The 21,664-nt window shown below is 30.4% G+C and overlaps 1 protein-coding gene across 1 annotated transcript; it reads right to left on the bottom strand.

The window, feature by feature from the left end:
* Positions 1 to 20,860: 20,860 nt before the first annotated feature.
* On the bottom strand, positions 20,861 to 21,379 carry LOC136083464 (uncharacterized). The gene has a single exon (XM_065802864.1). It carries the CDS (start codon positions 21,377 to 21,379, stop codon positions 20,861 to 20,863), a length of 519 nt encoding a protein of 172 aa, XP_065658936.1.
* Positions 21,380 to 21,664: the final 285 nt, after the last annotated feature.

The raw sequence follows: 21,664 nt of genomic DNA on the forward strand, positions 1-21,664 counted from the left end.
AGTGATAACGCTGTGTTAGAATTTTATTGAGTTTTTATGAAGGATAAATTTTTTGATATAGCATTAAGCCACAATCTTCTTCTCTTTGGATCAGCAGGCAAAATATAAAAACTTCAGTTCGGATGACTTTCAACATTGGTTAAACAATTAAAAACACAGCATCCTTTCACCATTTTTAAGCGCAATTATTGCCCCCATATCATAATGGTAGCCGTTTGGTTTGCTAAAGTGACGTCACGTTCGCCGCAAGGATACTTTATTTATATTATTATTATATATTATATTTTTTATTTTATATAAAATAAATAATATAATAAATATAACTTATGAAAATATATTACATAATATCATAATATTTGATTTGATTTTAAAAGTATTACTTTTAAAATAAAAACTTACTTTAAGTAAGTAAATGTTTTTTTTGAGGATCTCCAATCATTTATACTTTATATTATTTATTTTTTATTTATATCATTTATAGTATAAGTAAATAATATATGTATAGTTATGTTTAAGTATTTATATAATTATATATATACATAATTACATAAATATAATATTATTATAATGTATAAAGATATACATTTATATAATAACTGTATATATACATAAATATAATGTTAAATATAATATACATATATATATATATATATATATATATATATATATATATATATATATATATATATATATATATATATATATATATATATATATATATATATATATATATATATATATATATATATATGTATTTATACCATTTACTGGTGAAGCTACAGTTAAGCGGCATAAAATAATTTTATTTTTTGGTTGTTGTGCTCTCGTGTGAAGACTTGCTCAAAGTAGTGACTTTTTAAGATAAACTTAAGGAATATTTATTGGCTTCAGTATATACATCGACTATCTTATAGCCTGCTGCTACAAGGAGTGCAGCTACATCATCTATCCTATAGCCTGTTGCTACAAGGGAGTGTTGCTAAATCGATTATCTTATAGCCTGCTGCTACAAGGAAGTGCTGCTACACCGACTATGGGTTTGGCATGGGGCAGCAATCTTTTTTCTTTTATTATTTCACTTAATATTCCTAATGGTTAAAAAGCCTCCTCTGACAAGAGCGCAACAAGTGAAAAAATAAAATTATTTTAGGCCGCTTAATTGTAGAATTACCCCATTTACTTATATCAATGGGTAAATCTGCAGTTTAGCGGCATAAAACAATTTTATTTTTTTGCTTGTTGTGAGACTTGCTCAAAGTGGTGACTTTTTAATATAAACATAAGGAATATTTGAATAAACTATTTATTTTTTTATTATTTAATAGACTGTCTGCCCCAACCAAACCCTCAGTCGATGTTGCGGCACTTCCTTGTAGCAGCATACTACAAGATAGTCAATGTAGCAGCACTCCCTTGTAGTTAAAACAAATTCCTGGCAAAATCAATAGTAAGTAAATTAATAGACAATTATTTTGAGGTCATTAAGTGGATCACATCTAAATACCTTGTTTTAAATTTTGAACAGTTGCAGTTCAAAAACATGAAAAAGAGCATGTAATACAGATGTTGAGAGGTCCATAAAGCGATGGCTAATGCAAGCTCCTGACAGAAATGTTGGTTGGGCAAAATGTGCCATAAAAGTGTAAGCTAAAAATACTTGATGGTTTTTTTATTTGTTTTAACTTTTCTCTGATATTTTATATATTTTTCTTGAAATATGTTTTCATTGTTACAATGTTTTTATTGTATTAGTCAAGCATTACAGAGTATTGGATTTTATAGTTTATACTCATTTTTACAGTTTATTTTATATTTTATTCTTCGTTTACTTTACTTATTTTTATTTATTTTGGTTACAATTTTATACTTTTTTTAGGAGCTTGACTTAGACATTTTGCGTGACTGGTTTTAAATCATATGTAGATTAAACGTTTCCTTTTAATTATGCCAATAAGTGTAGAATCATAATTGTTCTCATCATCATTATTATTATTTGTTTAGTTTTTTTAAATATTTTTTCATACATAAAAACCAATGTGATTGAGTTAATTGTTAGAATTGAATTGAATAATGATGTTAGCTTATCAATGTAATCAAGAATGAAAACTAATGATGTAAAAGGTAAAATGAAGATAACACAATATTGTGAATAAATTAGTTTTTTAATCTATAGATAAGTTATAATATATAAATATATTGCTACTTTTTAATGTAAGTTTAGTGCTTTAATATGTATTTATTATTAGAAATAAGGAGCAAAACTTCTTAAATGACTTTTAAATCACCTGGCACATCTTCAGGAGAAAAAGGTTGCAGTAAATCGGAGGTTGAGTAGTATTAAGCATTAGCACATGAAGACATCAAATAATATTAATGATCTTCATTTATGCTTTTGCTTTATTCCTTTGCAAGTTAAACGTGTTTAATGCATTGAAATCTTTTATTGAAATACAGAATGGTTATATTTGTGTAGATCACTATGTATTTATAGTTTCAAGATAATTGGAATCTGTTTTAATAACTTTTATATGTAGTATTTCATTGAGAGTTTTTTTTTCGAAAACAACACAACTATCTAATGTTATCATGGAGTCAATGAGTTCTGATTTATTGGATAAGTAACGTAAGATATTCTTTTTATATTGCATTCCAATAAATTTCATTGATATAGAAACTAATATATAAAAATAAAAGAAAACAACAAAAAAAAACTCATCAAGTGTATGAGTTTTTTGTTGTTGTTTTTTTTTATTTTTTATACTTCTTTTTCTTTTTTTTTTTGTATTCCTTATAATATGTAAGAATATGTATTACTTAATTAATGTAGAAGAGATAAATCTATTACTTTCTTGTTTCATCTTGTTACAAAGTTTTATAGTTTGTTTTACAACTACTTTACTTTCAGCTATTTTGGTTACAATTTTATACTTTTTTTACGACTTCTTCACTTTTGGCTATTTTTTTTTGGGTGACTTGGTTGTAATTGCTAAATCTATCAGCTTTACAGGCAGAAAAATATGGATATTAAAAAGTGCCAAACGTTAGTTCAGGCAAGCCTCAAATTGAAATGATGGTAGAAGTTTAACCGTTCGCTAACTTTAAACTTTTATATATATTGTATTGCAAGGCAATTTTATTGAAATAAAAATATTTAGTAATATAAAACTTATTGCTAAAACCACTGTATATTTATAGTTTAAAATGACCCACATTCCATTTTATATCACCCATGCAATTTTTTTATGTAGGCAAACATCATCCCGCTTCACCTTTTTCTTTCTGACTTGTTTTACTTTAAAATCTTTAAGTTAAAATCCTGCATTTGTCTCCCAAAAGTCTCTGAGTTAAAATCTCGCGTTTATTAAAGTATTGGTTGTTAAAAAAATAGCAATAAAAGTTAAAAACAAACAGAATAAACCAAAAGTAGCATAAGAAAAGGCAATGGCAAAGCATCGGCTAAACGCCGTTCAAAAAACGGCTGCTATGCATGGACCGTACCTTAAACGGTGAGCAAGACTTGGATTGAACGATGCTTATCAGCCGATGGTGGGTCAGTAATGACGCCAATGGTGGGTCATGCATAGGCCAAGTATGGCGAGTTTGCTGGGCCTGGGCAACAGTATAAGCATCGGTCAATGAAATCTATGAGTTTCTTTGCCTACCACCCCCTCCGTCCCTAATAAACTTAGAATAATAATACTTAAAATATTAATCTTCGACTGTCCCCTGTCCAATAGAATACACAAGCAATGGTATCAGCAAAATTAATTCGTTTGGTCAATTTAAAATGTTTCATTTATAAAATTTCTATTATGCCAAAACCTCTGGTATTTTTTGTCAACTTTTTATTTTTACTTCAAGTTTTACTAAACTGTATGCAAAAAAATTTGGTATCTGATATAGTGAAATTTAGTTTAAAATTTATTAAAACTGAAATAAGCACATTGATAACTATCGGGCGTCTGATAAATCAAAAAAAAAAAAATAGACCTAAAAGTATGAGCTGACATAGAGAAAAGAAAATTTCATTTATAAAGAATGACCAAAGTGTAGAAAAGAAACTTTAAAAATATATTAAATTTAACAAAAACAAAATTTTTACAACAAAAAGTTTTGTTTAAATTTGTACTAAAAAATTTATTTCTTACACTTGTTTGCATTTTAAAGTTATTAAATGCTCTCCAATGCGGGTTAAGGAAAAATAATTAAATCTAGTTTTATTAATAATCAAACAAATTTTTAGGGTAGATTAGGGTAATATGAGCACCCTGGTAGAATGAGCATATTTAGATATCTTAGATGTAAGCAGTGAAGTTAAAGTGGCTTTGTATTTTTTGAATCCATCCTTTGTGGTGATAACAGGATTCAGTACAATTAGTACAAATTTATATTAAGTAATTAGCGGCTATCATCTAATTAAAACACTGTTAAATTTTTTGCGTTAATAAAGTAATACGATCGCGCATGAATAAATCTGTCGCGCATGAATAAATCTATCTACATGTTTTAGCTTAAAGATTTGGAATTAGTATTATTTAAGGGTGTTGTAATTAATCATTTTGAGAAATTTTTGATTAACAATTAATTGGTTTATAAAAAAGCGATTAATCGATTATTAATCGATTAATTTATGAAAAATAAAAATAAAATTTTTCTTCAACAACACAATAAATAGTATTATTTGAGTTTTTTATAATATAAATTAATTTTGTTTCAAAGTAATAAAACATTTCACTGTAATAAGAATGGTTATAATATTATAATCGTTAAAAGAGGCAAAGAGTTTAATTTATATAGTTATTGAAAATATAATAAGTTTTATAACTAATTCGTAATACATTAGTAAAAAACGTTTCAAAAGTTCAAATATAAGTTTTATAAGAAATTTTTAATATAAGTAAATTTAAATTTCTGTAAAAGATATATATCGAAGAAAGCATAACGAATCAATAGTTTCATCATTTAAGGATGTTCTTAATTTAGTTAAAAAAAGCCCTGCCGCACTAAAACATCTTTCAGCTTTGACCGACGATGGTAGAATAGTTAACAAAGCATTATACATTTGTTCAAATAAATGACTTCCACTTCTTTTGTTAATTTTTTCAAAAATGCTCATTTTTTTTTTAATAGATGAAACGTTATTTTGAAAATTTACTACAGTCGAAACATTGGTGTTTTTCTTTGACAAAATGCGATTCAATTCTTCTTTTTTTGTTATGTTTTCAGTACATTCATATTTAGCCGCATCTTCTCGATTTGAACTATTTTCATTAACATTCTCATCTATGAGAAATAAACGATAAACAATTTCTTTAATTGTTAGAGCAATTTCGTTTTTTGTTGATTGTTTTAATATTGCATTTTTTTGTGTAAGTGCTTCTAGGTAAGTGTTGGGATCATCTAAATATTCTAACAAGCCTTCTACATTAATAATTCTACGTTCAAATATTCTTTTAATTGCTGTTTCATAGAATTTCATACCAGTTTCACTTGATTAAGTTTTCAATTTAGAAAGTAAAAATTCAAATATTTTTAAAGCATCAATTATATTGCAATCTCACCTTCCCAATGCAAGTGAACTTACCTCAATGATTTCTAATGATTCTACAATTTCCTCAACCTGCCTAATTTCACAATTTGTTGAATATAAATGAATAACTGACAAATTTATTATTACTGATTTTATTATTTCTTTTAACTCCAAGAACTGCTTAAACATTGCCAAACTTGGTTACAACGAGTACATATATCAATTATCATCACTTTTTCCTTTCTCAGTTTTTCTTGACACTCTCTTTGCAGAAAATCATTTTTTACTGGTATTTTCTAAAAAAACGAGCAATTTTTTTAATTTTATTTATTGCTGATGAAAAATCTTGAACAAATTCGATTTCACAATTGTCAGGAGCTACTTCAAGCCAACTTTGTCCTTCGCTTTTTTCAAAATCTTCCTCATCATCATCACATTTGTCACTTATTGAAGAGTTATCAAGTTCTGTTTCAAAATATTCGTCATCAGGTTCTACTAAATGTGTATGATTAGCATATAAAACAGCTACCATAGCCAAATGTATTCCATGACTATGACAAATTTGATGATAAATACCCATCAATCGTCTCATTTTTTTCATTACAGACGATCCATCTGTTATAACTGCGATTATGTGGTTTTTGAGCTGCAAACCAAACTCGTCTAGTTTTTTAATAACAATCTCAATCTCAAGTGATAATGATAATGAAAATTTCTCATCGTCTTCTATTCTCTTTTTTGAATCACTTTTTAATTTTTCTCTAATCTGGTCAGCATACTCAAGTGCAATACTTTTAATTCCTTGTCTTGTTAATGGCATTTTTAAATCTTGAGCTTTCCATCCTTTCATAATTTTTTCACTATTTGCTAAAGTTGAAAACGGTATTTTATCTAAAGCTGTTAGCTTTTCAAGAATTAACCCAGGACAAAAATTTCGTTTTTGAAAATAGGATGAAACTATCAACTGAGAATTAGTTTGTGCAACTAATGAGCTTCCTGAAGCAGGCTCTAATAGAAGGTCGTGCTTGAGTTGCATGTGGTACGTTAAAGATGTAGTTGATAAATGCGATTTAAATTTGGTGCCACAATGCTTGCATTTTAAAGTTCGTGAATCATTTATATTTTCTAATAAATGAACCCAAACCTTAGACTTTCTTTTTTTTGGCTGCACCCATATATTATTGCTGTTGCATATATTGTGTGATAAATCCTAAAATTATAATATAATATATAAAAATATTTGCAGGTACACTATAATTCAAAATAGAACACACATTCCCACGAAAATACATTCAAAAAGATAATTATGAACATACCATTACGAAGTAAAACACAAGGATTAAAGTTTTTTTAAAAGTAACAAATGTAAATATTCAAGACGTTCTTGGAAATTATGGCTTATTCAGTTAGTTCCGTGGTTTAACATGAAACAGTTACGAAATCCAGTGTCGACGATCCGGTGTATAAAGTCGGAAAAATTCTAAAGTGCTTATTTTTATAAACCTAATGATAATATAAAAAGTCGATTTATCGTTCTAATTTTTCGAATAATCGATTAATTAATCAAATGAAAAATAAACGATTAATCAATTAATCAATAACACCACTGTTGTAAAAAATGACCAAAAACTACTTTGACAGGGTGAAACTACAATGTTTCCTGACTCCAAAAATGTAAAATTTGAAATCTAACTATTTCGTCCAAGGAAATCATTTTGAATTTTAGTTTTTAGTACTTTGCACAATAGGGCAAAATGACAGCTTTTTAAATTTTGCATTTTTACAGCATTCAAAAACTCTCCAAAATTAGCATTTATTACTCTAAGACATAACAGTCTATATAGCAAGTATAATTTGTATTTATTTTAACTCAGAAGATAAAATTTTACCTACAATTTCATGGTTGAACTATATTATAAACATTTTGTTGCATCAAAATTGTAAATAAGCTAAAAATTCCGAGAAAAGGCAGTGAACATGTTTATTTTAAGTTTTGCATCAAAATTGTAAACAAGCCGAAAATTCCGGGAATAGGCAGTGAACATGTTTGTTTTAAGTTTTGCATCAAAATTGTAAACAAGCTAAAAATTCCGGGAATTGGCAGTGAACATGTTTATTTAAAGTGTTTCACTTATCAGTTGCGTGAGAAAAATTTCAAAATGCCAAATTTTTCAAAAAATCATGAAGGTTGTCGGAAATCTGTCTGTGTCTTGTGTCTGAAGAAGTGCTCTCGAGAGTTGACACAGTTCCTTGTTGAAAAGATCCTCAAGCATTACCATACAAGTCTTGATTTGACTGATACCAGAGTGCCAAGAGGCATTTGTGACTTATGTCGAACAATTCTTCGGAGAAAAGATGAAGGAAAAAATGTTAACCTGCAACCTTTGTTTCTTTTCTCATCTATAAAAGTTAGACCACCAACAAGAGATCAAGGTTGCAACTGTCTTATTTGTCAAGTTGGACATTTGAAGTTGAATGAGAAGAGCCCAGTGGACTATTCTAAACCTGTGGAAGATTGTACCCCAAGATGTGGTGATTGTTTGAGTCTAGTTGGAAGAGGTCTGCCACATCAGTGCACTCCATTCACTTTTAGAGAGAATCTCAAGCAGCTAGCTACAGCTGATCCACTCGCTGCAGAGCAAATAGCTACTCAAGTCATCTCTACTAAACCTTCCACACCTGGTGGTACTGTCAAAATATCGCATCCTAAAGGCGGCCCACCACTTAGAGTTAAAACAGGTGATACTTTTATATATACATATAAAGATGCCAGGTTCAGAGGGAATACCTTTAGTTTTAAAACTTAAAATTACAAAAATTGTTAATATAATTTCATTTTTAGGAAGCTCAAGTGCAAGAGCTCTTTTTCCTGAACCCAGCATCAAAACTGAAGATCTTGTACAAGTTCGGCTAAACACAGGACTGTCCAACCTTGGCATGAAGAAATTGGCATCAACCATCAACAGAGTCAGTGACACCAAGATTGTGGAGACTAGTTTTCTTGCTAAGTTTGAAGCCATTGGCAAACAGTTGTCTGAGTTTTTTACTCAAACCAGCATCCAAGTTTTATCAGAGGGTAACTCCACTGACTTTGTGGTTGTGCATTGCAAGGATCTTGCCGAGCTTTTGAATGAAGTCCTGCTTTCTCGAAGAGTTTTCCAGAATCATATTGTCAAGTTGGGAATTGATGGAGGTGGTGGATTTATGAAAGTTTCTCTTGGCATCATGGAGTTGGATTCTCACTGTGATTCAAGGTCACCACCGCGGAAAAAACTTTTAACTCAGAGGACTGCCAAAGACAGTAGTGTAAAGCGTCAAATGCTTGTGGCTTTATCAGAAGGACTACCAGAAAACTTTGAAAATGTGAGGCAGATCTTGTCTTTAATCAAGTTAGACAAAGTCAACTTTGTTGTCTCATGCGACATGAAACTTGCCAACATCCTTTGTGGCCTTCAAAGCCATGCAAGTACTCAAGTACAGAATCAAAGCATCTTTCTCAATCAGGATCTTTGAGGACACTAGGCTCACTTGTTGCCTGTTATCAAGAGTTTGCTAAGTCTGGTGGTGATATCAAAAGGCAAGATCTTTTGGCAATGTAGTGCATGAGCCTTTGCTATCTGGTTTTGAAAACAAACTCATCTTGGAGCTCATACCACCAATGGAACTTCATCTTCTCCTTGGTGTGGTCAATCACATGTACAAAGCCATGACAGAAGTTTGGCCCAATGTTGTTAAGTGGCCCTCAGCTCTCCACATTCAACAAGAACCATACCATGGTGGGCAGTTTTCAGGGAATGCCTGTCACAAGCTTCTCAGCAATCTTGACCTCCTTCAAAGAATTGCAGAGACTGAGTCTGCTTTTCAAGTCTTTGGAATCATTAATGCCCTTCGAAAGTTTAAGTCTGTGGTGACAGCATGTTTTGGTATGGTTCTGAAGGATAACTTTTCTGAAAAAATTGATCGCTTCAGAGACTTATATTTGGCAATCATGAACATCAGTGTGACTCCAAAAGTTCATGCTGTTTTCTTCCATGTGAAGCAATTCATTGAGATCAAAAGGGCTCCTTGGGCATCTTTATTGAGCAGGCAACAGAATCAATGCATCATAATTTCAGCTCACATTGGCAGAGATACAAAAGAGACCGCAATTATCCTGAGTATGCAAAGAGGCTTCTTTCATGTGTTGTGGACTACAACAGCAAGCATTTGTGAAGAATCAAATATTGAGAAGAATTTATTTTATGTGCCATTTGCTCTTTATGTGTTTAGAATCAAGAGGTTGTTTTTGTGTTTTGGCTTAGAATAACTAAAAGAATTATTTAAGAAAGTGTTTATTATTTCCATCTTGTTAATGAAAAACTATATCAGTTGTGTCAGAATAAACTATTATTCAAGTGAATTTTAGACAGTTATGTTTTGGAGTAATAAATGCTTATTTTGGAGAGTTTTTGAATGCTGTAAAAATGCAAAATTTGAAAAGCTGTCATTTCGCCCTATTGTGCAAAGTACTAAAAACTAAAAATCAAAATTATTTTCTCGGACAAAATAGTTAGATTTCAAATTTTACATTTTTGGAGTCAGGAAACATTGTAGTTTCACCCTGTCGAAGCGGTTTTCTCGGGTCAGCTCAAAGTAGTTTTTGGTCATTTTTTACAACAGTGAACACCCCTAATATTATTTGTCCGTCTTGTCTGTTACGCAACTGATTGAAATCCTGAAGTATGCTATGTATATAATGATTTTTAATAATGTGTGGATATAAAAATAGCCGTTTAAATAGATAATTCTATTTGTTGGTAGCGTACTTTGTAACACGTTTGGTTCCTTCGCTCACTGTATGCTTTGCTAATTCGCCAGGAAGTATTAGATGTACAGCTGCTTGAATTTCTCGAGAAGAAATAGTTGATTTTCTGCTTTGATTAGAAAGTCTCGATGCTTCAGACGCAATTCGTTCAAAAATATCGTTAACAAGAGTATTTATGATGTCATCATCTTAGAGGAAATTCCAACATCAGGTTGGACTTACTTTAACAGGTTGTATATGTAAACAGCGTTGCCACTTTAGGCCTAACGACTTTTGACTCCTTTGACATTCTGATAAGACCTAAAAGGATTTAATTAGTGTTGTTACGACTATTAAATAATTCGACTGTCGACTAAATTGACTAATATGTTTTCTAAAATTAACTAAAATTCACTAATACATTTTTGAAATCGACTAAGTCGACTAAAGGTCGATTTAGTCGAAGTATGGAAATAATTTATTTTTTTGAAATAAACACTTATAAAAATAATAAAGTAATTTAAATTTCCTTTCTAGTTTTAATTACAATATTATTTAAATAATAATGGAGCAAAATAATATGAGAGAAGGGCTGCTTTGACAACGAGCCAATCTATTTCCAGACCCCAATGGTTTTGAGACTGTCTTACTATATTATCACTGTGTCACAAAATGACTTTTAATTCGAAATTCTTTTCCCGAGAAAAATCTTCGAGAGTATAGTAGTACAATTATGTAGGATGTAGTATGTAGAGTATGTTAGAGTTGGCTTTGAAATCTATCATCATCTATCTATTATCATTGTTTGTGAAAGAAAAATTAATTTGAAATTTTTTATTTTTTGGCGTATTGACAAGATCAATTATTCAAATGAAATAAAATATTTTTTTACATAAAAATTGTATATTTTTGTCACATAAGTTACTAACAAAAGTAAGCAACTTGTTTAAGAAAGAAGGTGTTCAACTTACCTGACTGCTTGACTAACAAAATATAAAAATTCGTCCTGCAACAAGAGAATCACCATGTAATTGCATGATTTGTTGTGTGGGAAAAGCCAAGTTTAGAAGCCCTCAGCTGATTGGAACAAAAAACACAACCAGTCAGCCGAAAGAACAGCCAGTTGTTGAGAAACGTTGTTCAGCATGCTTTTCACTGATTGAAAGTGGGATTCCACATAACTTTACTTCAATACGCCAAAAAGAATACTTCAACAGAACTTGCTTAAAGTTACTGCAAAAGACATAAAAGCAGCAGAAAGAGTAGCTGCTTCTGTTATAGCCAACAGGGTTCCTTCACCCCATGGCACTGAGCGTCTTAGTCAAGGAATAGGAAAGGCATCTTCCAGCTACTCCAGTAGAAAAATATTTTCTTTTAGTCATACATGCTTAATTTGCTTTTGTTTTAGTAACCTTTTTATTACACAAAAAACTTTATAAAATGAGAAACTTTGTTATGTTGATGTAAAATGTTTTTCCAGGGCCATCAAGACAAAGAGAACTTTTTCCAGCAGCTACATCCACCTTGACTGCTCAACAACTTCTACAAGTTCAAAACCAGACTAGGCTTTCAAGCACTTTACAAAAGAGCTCCACAGCAAGTAGTTAAAAAAAACTTCAGAAAATTAAATTTAAGTCTCTTGGAAGCATCTTTTTGACTTGTTTGTCACCTCTTTCAGACACATTTTAACGTCTATTGGTGTACAGCAAAGACGTTGAAGCTCAAGAAAACACTTTAGTGTAGATCAGAAGTTCTTAATCAAATGAAACTATCAAGATGGGGGATTCCTAAAAGTGTCTCTAAATGTTCTTTACTTAGAACCAAATGCTTCTCCCCCAAATAAGAAACCTCTCTTCAAGGACTCAGCAGTGAAGCATCAAATTCTGGTGGCTATCGCAAAAAACCACTCTGAAAATTATGACCATGTAAAGTAGATCATGGAAAAATTGATTATTGAGAGATTGTCTTTTATGGTGTCAAATGGCATGAAGCTTGCAAATATTAATTGTGATTTGCAATCTCACTCAAGTTTTCACCCTTGTATTTTGCATGATATTGAGTCAAAGAATCTTTATCAGAGTGGTGAGCTCCGAGAATTAGGCTCAATTCAAACCGATTTTACAGGCTTCCAAGCAGCAGGTGCCTAAACGAAAAAGGCCAGGGACTTTCAGAACGTTGTGCATAAGTCAGTTATTAAGTTACCTGAAGGAACACTCATCTTAGACTTCATTTCACCCATTGATCTTCACTTGCTTCTTGGTATTTTTAACCACCTCTTCAAGAGTTTGTGTCTGCCATGGTAAAACGCACCAGAGTGGCCAAAAATGACGAACTTTCAACGACAATTTTTTCACGGAGGGCAATTTGCAGGCAATAAGTGCAGAAAGCTTTTACAAAATGTTGGCTTGCTTCAAAACTTGTGCAAAGCATGCTTGTTTTTTAGCATTTCCACTCATTGATACATTTAGAAAGTTTTATGCCTCCATTGGAAATGTTCCTCAAGACAACTATCGCATTTTCATTGAAAAATTCAAGGATTCCTAAATTAAGCTTCCAAACACGAGTGTCACTCCCAAAGCGCATGCTGTCTTTTTTCATGTAACACAGTTTATTGATTGTCACTACCACCTACTGGGCATCAAGAACAAGCGACAGAATCACTTCACCATGACTTCAACCATTACTGACAACGGTTCAAAAAGCCCAATAACCATCCAGACAACTCTAAGAATTTTCTAAACTATTTGATTGATTAAAACAGCAAGCATTTATTTTAACTTTTTTCTTGAGAATACTTTATTATATCAACAATGTGATTGTATAGATGACATTTAGATTGCTTCAGGACCCCGAGCCAGCTTGGAGCGGCCCTGGAGAGTAAACAAAAAACTAGGTAATAGTTATAAATGTGCATACTATTGTTATTAAATGAACATATAATAACTAAAGATTAAAAAGTTTAACTAAATCAAAAGATATAAGGATTTTAAGATTTTTACTCGAGTAAATTGACTTTTAGTCAATTAGTAGGAAGTCCATAGTCGATTAAATCGACTATTCTATTTTTTTAAAGTCGACTTTGGACTAGTCGACTTTTAGCCGATTTAGCCGAAGTCGATAACAACACTAAATTTAATATTAGAGAACTTTTTGCGGTTTTGATTTGTAACATTTGCAGAACTGAGTTGTGGTTTCCAAATTGAGAGCATAAATTTAAAACTTCCAAATTAGAAAATTTGAAAATTGATTTTTTTTCACGTAAAAAACAGTTGTTAAAAATAAAAAAATTTGTTACGCGGCAACTGAATTCGTTTTCTTTTTGTTTCATTTTTATGAAAAACAATAAAATGAAAAAAATCAAACTTAAAAAAGTACAATGTTCAAAACCATTGCCCATTATTTTAGTTTAATTTTTTTTGTCGGTAAGATATAAAGTAACTTACATAACAGTAATTTCTATATCACTTTTTTGTATTTATTATTTTTAAATAAAAACAAATCAGAAATTATAATTTTGATTTAAGACGTTTTTTCAAGTCAAGCAACTTAGGGGTCGTCCATAAAGTACGTACGCTCATAGGGGGTAGGGGGGAGGTTTTCAAAAAGCGTACGAAAGCGTATCGGAGGGGGGGGGAGGGTTCAATTTAAAAGTACGTACTTCGATTTTCTAATTTATCACAATTAACCAGCTAATCAATAGAAAAGTTATATTCTGACAAAAGATTCTAGTTTGCCAACATAAAAAGATGTATGGTATATGGAGTAGAGGGTATAGTTTTCCTCTATGCACACACATGTATGGGCGCCCTAAGAATTTTTTGATGTTCCAGATAGAACACTTTCACACATCGTGCAAACTCATAACTTAAGTTTGTTTATACCTATGCCAAATGAGGAGAACTTGCAAAATATCGGGATGGCGGAGGCCTGTGAACAAAAAGCCTTAAAACGCTTACCCTCCCCTGCCCATATGTGAGGGCACTAATGTAGTAAAATTTTCAACTTTACCATCTAAAACTTAGTTTAAATTTATTGACATATTTTAATTTTTGTAGAAAAATATTGTAAATTACAAAAGTTATGACCATGCAAATTTTCCGACCCCCAAAACGAGAGGGGTTTAAATTTTGCATGGTCATAACTTTTTTCTGTCTATATATCATAAAATCTGTCGATAAATTTAAATTTAGTTTTAGATGGTAAAGTTAAAAATTTTGCTACATATTTCTCTCACGTTTGGGCAAGTAAGGGGGGAGGCAAACGTTTTAGGGCTTTTGTTCCCAGGCCTCCGCCATCCAAATTTTTTGCAAGGCCACCTCATTTGGCATATTAACAAACTTAAGTTTGCACGATGTGTAAAAGCGTTCTATCTGGAACATCAAAAAATCCTGAGAGGGCCCATGCACACATGCCACCTCTTATATACTGGCCCTGAGTAAGACCTGAGGGCCGTGGTTGATGGGACGGAGTCCCCCCCAAAAAAAAAACGTGTCAATGGCGTCTCAAAATCTTCCAAATTTGACCGCTAGGTTTTGCTAAAATAAAAAGCTTCTTAAATTAGCAAAAGGGCACAAAATTTGCTGTTGCCCCCTCCCACTAGGTTTTACCCTTTGTTTTCAATATTACTGATCTCACGTAAGACTCGTTTTTTACTTACTAAAGGTGCCTGAAAAAAAACGTCCACCTTAAGTACAGTTTATTTACATTTGATTCGTTATGAAAACATAAAAAAGGTCTACATGGATTTCACCGGGAATCGATCCTGTATCTCCGTCGACTATTTTCGCCGCATTAACCTCTCGCCCAAATACATACTTACTTTCGCAGTATTTTAAATTTATTTAAATTATTATTTGCATATATATACTTAAAGACATTTTTAAAATGCGCAAACAAAGGGCTTTGGGGTCGTATAAAGTATCTAAGGTACCCTCCGTCTTTTTTTTTTTTAAATAAACTTTTTAATTGAAAAAAAAAAATAAAGCAGGGATGGGGGGATATTAGAGGGGGGGGGTATTTGAGAAACTTACGTACTTTTAAGGGGGGGATGGGGGCATAAAAGTACGCATGGCAACAGGGGGGAGGGAAGGGGGGTGATTTCAAAATTTTTGACGTACGTACTTTATGGACCACCCCTTACTTGCAGCATCTAAAAAGTAGGGGAGAGCGGGGTTGGTTGTCAAGCGGATTGGTTGTCACAAAGTTTATTACAGGAAATGTATGTAAGGTTTAGAACATTAAAACCATACAATCAAAGTTGTATAAAAAAAACATTTTCACTGTAATTTTCAGCTTTTTCTAGCGTGTAGAAAAAAAGTTATTCGCTTTTATAGGTTTTTGATATGAAAAAGTTATATTTCGCTCACTTTGAAATTCTCTTTTACCAAAACGAAAATTATTTTATTGTGCTTTAAATGTACATTTTTTAATCCACAAAAAATTCTCATGAAATTCACACGCTTTTAGGTAAAGTTACAGATGTCTTACAACTTACATAGAAGGAGTTGCTTGTCACAAAGTATATGGGAACGGTTGTCACAATTTCCTCAACTCCGTACGCTGCAAACTAAACTGCAAACAAAAAATTCAATCATACTACCTGAGAGTATTAGGCCTCTGCCTAAAGCAGGTCCAACGTTAGCGTCAAAAAGAGGTAGGAAAAAGCGTTCATCAATGATTCTTATTAATTAACCTCTCTTTAAAAACATTCCTTAAGTTACGTACAACAAATTAGGCATAAAAAAAAGAAATTTGAAAAAAAATGAATTAATTGCATATATTTATATTATTTTAACTGACAAAAAATTTACAATAAAAGGAAATCATGTTTTTTTATAAATCGTATAAATGCGTCAATCGTAAATCTTAAAGAAAAAAAAAATGGAATTATGATAGCATAATTACAAAAAAATAAATAAAATAAAAAACCACATAAAAACTCAAAATCGATTTACCTATTTATATTAACCTATGTTGACATGGCAGTTAATATAAACATTTATCGAAAATGTAACTATAAAATCTGTTTCATAGTACAAAAGGATTAACAATACTTAAAAAAAATAAAAATCAAATTAAGATATAAATTGCATTTTTGGCAAAATGTCTTGGCTTTTAGTAAATAAATAAAAGCAGTAAGTTCCAATAATGAAACTACCAATTTTGCTTTGCGAAACAATTGTTCCTATTTCTATAACAATGAAATAAAAGAATTTCTTTCTCGGGATCATTTAAATGTTATTCATTTTAACATTAGAAGTCTTAAAAAAACTTTGAAAATTTGTGTAATTTAATAGAGGAAACTTCAAATACATTTAGTATAATTTGCTTAACTGAAACGTGGTGTGAATTTGATGACGCTAAATCTAATTTAAATCTCCATATTCGAGGTTTTAATATGATCCCACTAGCGCGTAAAGCAAATAAACGCGGAGGTGGTGTATTTTTTTATATAACGGAAAATTTGAGGTTTTTTATTAGGCCTGAGATAAGTATTTCTGATGACAATAAAGAAATTTTAACAATTGAACTTTCAACCAATAGTTCTAAAAACATACTTATAAGCTGCTGTTATCGCCCACCATCCGGCCATATTGAAAGTTTTAATGCATTTTTGTGTTATGATATTTTAAAAAATAGTTTTAAGAAAAAAAAACTGAATTATATAATTGGTGACGTAAATTTAAATTGTTTTGAATATCACGTTAATAACAACATTAAAAAATTTTACGATGACTTTTTCGAACATGGAGCAATTCCGCTAATTAACAAACCTACTAGAGTAACCTCAACTTCAGCTACCTTAATTAATAACATTATAACAACCGAAATCTTTAATGAAACTCTTAAAAATGGTATAATAAAAAGTGACGTTTCTGACCACTTCCCTATTTTTTTCTCTATTAATATTGACAACAAATTATTACAAGAACATAAAAAAGTCATTATTAAACGTTTTTTCACCGATGCAAATCTAGCATTGTTTAAGGATCAATTATCTTTAATAAATTGGAACCATATTAACAGTTCATTTGAAGCTAATGAAGTATACGATACATTCTTTCAAACTTTCTATGAAATATAGGATGCAAATTTTCCAAAACATGAATTTATTATAACCAATAAAAGTTTAAAGTCACCATGGGTCAATAAAGATCTTAGGAAATCCTTCAAAAATAAAACAAAAACTGTATATAAAGTACTTAAAAAAAACCAACACCAGAAAATAAAGTTATTTATAAAAATTACGCTAAAATGTTTGAAAGTCAAAGAAAAAAATTTAAAAAAAGATATTACTATGATTTACTAGAAAAATATAAACATAATTCAAAATGCACATGGCAAATTATAAGTCAAATTACTGGAAATAGTAAATTAAAATTATGCTCTGTGCCTAACACTATAAAAGTTGATGGCGTATTTTTATATGAATCCAAACAAATTGCAAGAGAATTAAATAAATATTTCGTGTCTGTTGGCCCTAATTTAGCCAAAAATATTCCAAATATGATTAATCCAATAAATGATTACGTGTTTCCATTAATCTCTAGTTTAGATAAATTTGAAGTATCTTCTTCAGAATTTGAAAGTGCTTTTAAAATGCTTAAAACTAATAAAGCAGTTGGTCCTGATGATATAAATTGTAATATAGTCATAGATTCATGCGATACCATAAAATGTATTCTTTTTAAAGTTTTTAAATGTTCTATAAATCAAGGAATTTTCCCCGATCAGTTGAAAATAGCCAAAATAAAGCCTATATTTAAAGGAGGTAAACCATCAAATGTCAGTAATTATCGACCAATATCTATCCTCTCTGTTCTTTCAAAAATTTTAGAAAGAATTCTGTTCAACCAAATATCTAATCATCTTGATGTTAATAATATACTTTACAAAAATCAATACGGTTTTAAAAGAAGTAACTCTACTGAACATGCAATAATTCATCTTACTCGTAGTATAACTGATTCATTCGAAAAGTCAGAGTTTACTTTAGGCGTCTTTATAGACCTATCTAAGGCTTTCGACACAGTTGACCATGAAATACTGTTTAAAAAACTTGAACATTATGGTATCACCGGTAATGCTTTAAAACTACTAAAAAGCTATTTAAAACATCGCAAACAATTTGTCTATGTCGACGGATCTTCTTCACAAGATTATCTAAATATAACCTGTGGTGTTCCACAGGGATCTATATTAGGGCCCTTATTATTTCTGATTTATGTTAACGATCTCCATGAAGTCTCAAAAATAACAACTATAATGTTTGCTGATGATACAGACCTATTCCTATCTAATAATAACATCAATAAACTTTTTTATGATATGAACATTGAACTAACAAAAATATCAGACTGGTTCAAGTAAAATAAACTTTCACTCAACCTTGATAAACTAAATGGATTTTCTTTCATCCACAATTTAAGAAACATTTACTTCCAAGTAATTTGCCTCTTCTTCATATTGATAATATTCAAATAAAAAGAGTAATTTTCACAAACTTCTTAGGTATCATTGTAGATGAAAATCTATCATGGAAGAATCACATCGGACATTTATGCAACGAAATTGCAAAAAGCATTGGAGTTTTATATAAAGCAAGAAGTGTTTTAAACAAGCACTCATTAACTCAACTATATTACTCTTTTATACACTGTCATATTAATTATGCTAATATTGCATGGGGTAGTACCCATAAAAGTAGTCAGCAGAAGCATATTGCACGCCTTATAAATTTCAAAAATCGTTTTACTCACTTAAGGCCACTCTTATTTAACATGAATGTTTTTAATATATATCAAGTAAATGTTTATAATGTTCTTTGTTTCATGTTTAAATGTAAAACCAACTCATCTCCAGGTTCCTTTTTTGATTTATATTCTTTAAAAGAAAAAAATAAATATTCTTTAAGAAATGATAATTTTATTAAACAACCAAAATTTCAAACAAACTTCGGTAAATTTTGCATTTCTTTTCGTGGAGCTTATTTATGGAACCGAATAATTTGAAAAAATTTTGATTTTTCTCATGAATGGAATTATTATATGTTCAAAAGAAAACTAAAAAATGTAATTTTCTCAATTGAAAAAATTTTTATATACTTTTAATTGTACCCAGTTTCGTCATCACTCATTTATATTTTACTTTTATACAATATTGACTTAAAGTTTATGTGAGAAACTATATTTAAACACCATTATTTGAATTTTGTTAAAAGTTCCACTGACATTATTTGTACAGTAGTCAATTATTATTTACTTGTTTACTTTAATTTTCATTTTAATTCGTAATATTTGTAAATAATTTGCATCACGAACGGAAAAGTTTAAAATTTGTATTTATTTATTTTATTTATATTTACTAAGTTCAAAGTTCTTCAACAGCGGTTCTCGGTGACAAGACCTGTATAGTCTTCTTTGAGTATCCGCGTTCTTTATCTTTATTCTATATTTTTATTTATTTTTAACAATTTCTTTGCATGTAATTTTTCTTATTGATATGTTTGTAAATATTGTGTTAAATATTGTAATAAAGAACAAACAAACAAACAAAAAACAAAAAAAAAATCATTTTTAATAATAGACACCAACGTGAAGGTAAGCCAAGCAGTCTATCAACACAAAACATCACAGCAATAACACATAACAATAGAATATTTACACCCTTCATCCTAAAATCCAGCGAAAATAACGAACCAAATTAAAATATGAAGGATAAAATTAGAGAACCAATTTAAAGTTAACTATATTTATCTTTTTACTAAACATATAAATACATGAAAGTATATTTGCTTATATATTCAATATTAGTTAATCAATTACTTCAAATTTAGGACATTAAATCGCCCTAGATTTAAAGATCAAGGTTGCATACTCTCTCATACACACTACGCTAAACATTAACAGGTATTATGTGTTTCCAGAATAATTAAAAAAAGGCTGGACAACACAACCTAGCTCTAAAGCAGTAACACCGCCTAGCACTAAATACTGCCAAGTCACACCTCTGCTATAAGTACACCGCTTGGCTGGCAGGGTTATCAATCTTGCCCAACATAATGCCAAGTCACACTACTTTCAAAACATAGAAACAACATAATTTTAACATATATACAACTATAAACAAATATGGTTTTATATAACAAATATAAACACATTTTTATAACAATACAAAATGACAGATATATTTATCAAAAACTATGAAAAAAAAAAGTTGAAATAATAAATAAAGTTATACATACAAAATGTGCTCACAACCTACAAACAGTAAATTTTCGAAATGAAAATCTAAAGACTATAAGTTAAGAACATTAGAAAATATAACATTATTTGTGTAATACTTTCCACCTACCATACCTTAAATGAGATGTTTATCAATTTTGAAAAACAAACTATTAAATGCTCTAGTTCTTGAACATGCAACATATAGTTGACCATGAGAGAAACACGGTTTTTTGAGATATATTTCAACTCTATCAAATGTTTGACCTTGACTTTTATTAATTGTCATTGAATAAGCCAATCTGACAGGAAACTGACGATGTTTCAGAACAAAAGGTAAACTAGAATCTGAGCCAACTGAACTCGAGGAACAAAAACCCGATTACCACCGGAAACACCTATCAAAACCTCTGCATCAATATAATTATTTTGAAGAGCACAAACTTTCATTCGAGTACCATTGCATAGCCCAGCTTTGAGATCTAAATTCCTAAGTAGCATAATTACACAGCCAATTTTCAATTTTAAACAATGAGGTGGCATACCTGAAGGAGTTAAGCTGTTCAAAAACTCAACAGGAAAGTTATTTCTTTCATTAAGGTCATCAGTATCAAATTGATCGGCACTTACATAAATTTTGACCTCACCCGGCAGACATTCAAGCACTTCTTCATTGATTGATAATGAATCAACATTAGTTGGTGTTAAAATCACGCGTTTAGAATAGTCATTTTGATCAGCATCTCCAAAAATCTTTTCAACAATCGACTCGTTTTCTCTAATAATGCACCGATTTGGTATATCAATGCATCCTTTAAAAGGATCCTCTTCTTTGACAGGCATTGTTCCACTACCAAGTTTTAATTGCCATGTAAATTTCTGCACCCATCGCTACTGTGAGGAACATTTTAAACACGATTATACAATTTCAGCTGGTTGTCCTCTTTTTACAACAGGCAGTATTTGCCTGAAGTCATCACCAAAAAAAATGACTTTTCCTCCAAACAGAAAGTTGTTGTTGCAAACATCTTTTAACAACCTATCAATTGCATTTAAGGCATGTTTAGGTATCATGGATGTTTTATCAAGCAAAAACAAACTAACTTGTTTCAAATAATGTCCATGTAA

This window comes from Hydra vulgaris, chromosome 08 (genome assembly GCF_038396675.1).
Source record: "Hydra vulgaris chromosome 08, alternate assembly HydraT2T_AEP".
NCBI classification, from domain to species: Eukaryota; Metazoa; Cnidaria; class Hydrozoa; order Anthoathecata; family Hydridae; genus Hydra; species Hydra vulgaris.

Bases quoted from the DNA above. Each gene is read 5' to 3' on its own strand.
- LOC136083464 (XM_065802864.1), bottom strand. From the start codon at position 21,379: ATGCCTGTCAAAGAAGAGGATCCTTTTAAAGGATGCATTGATATACCA.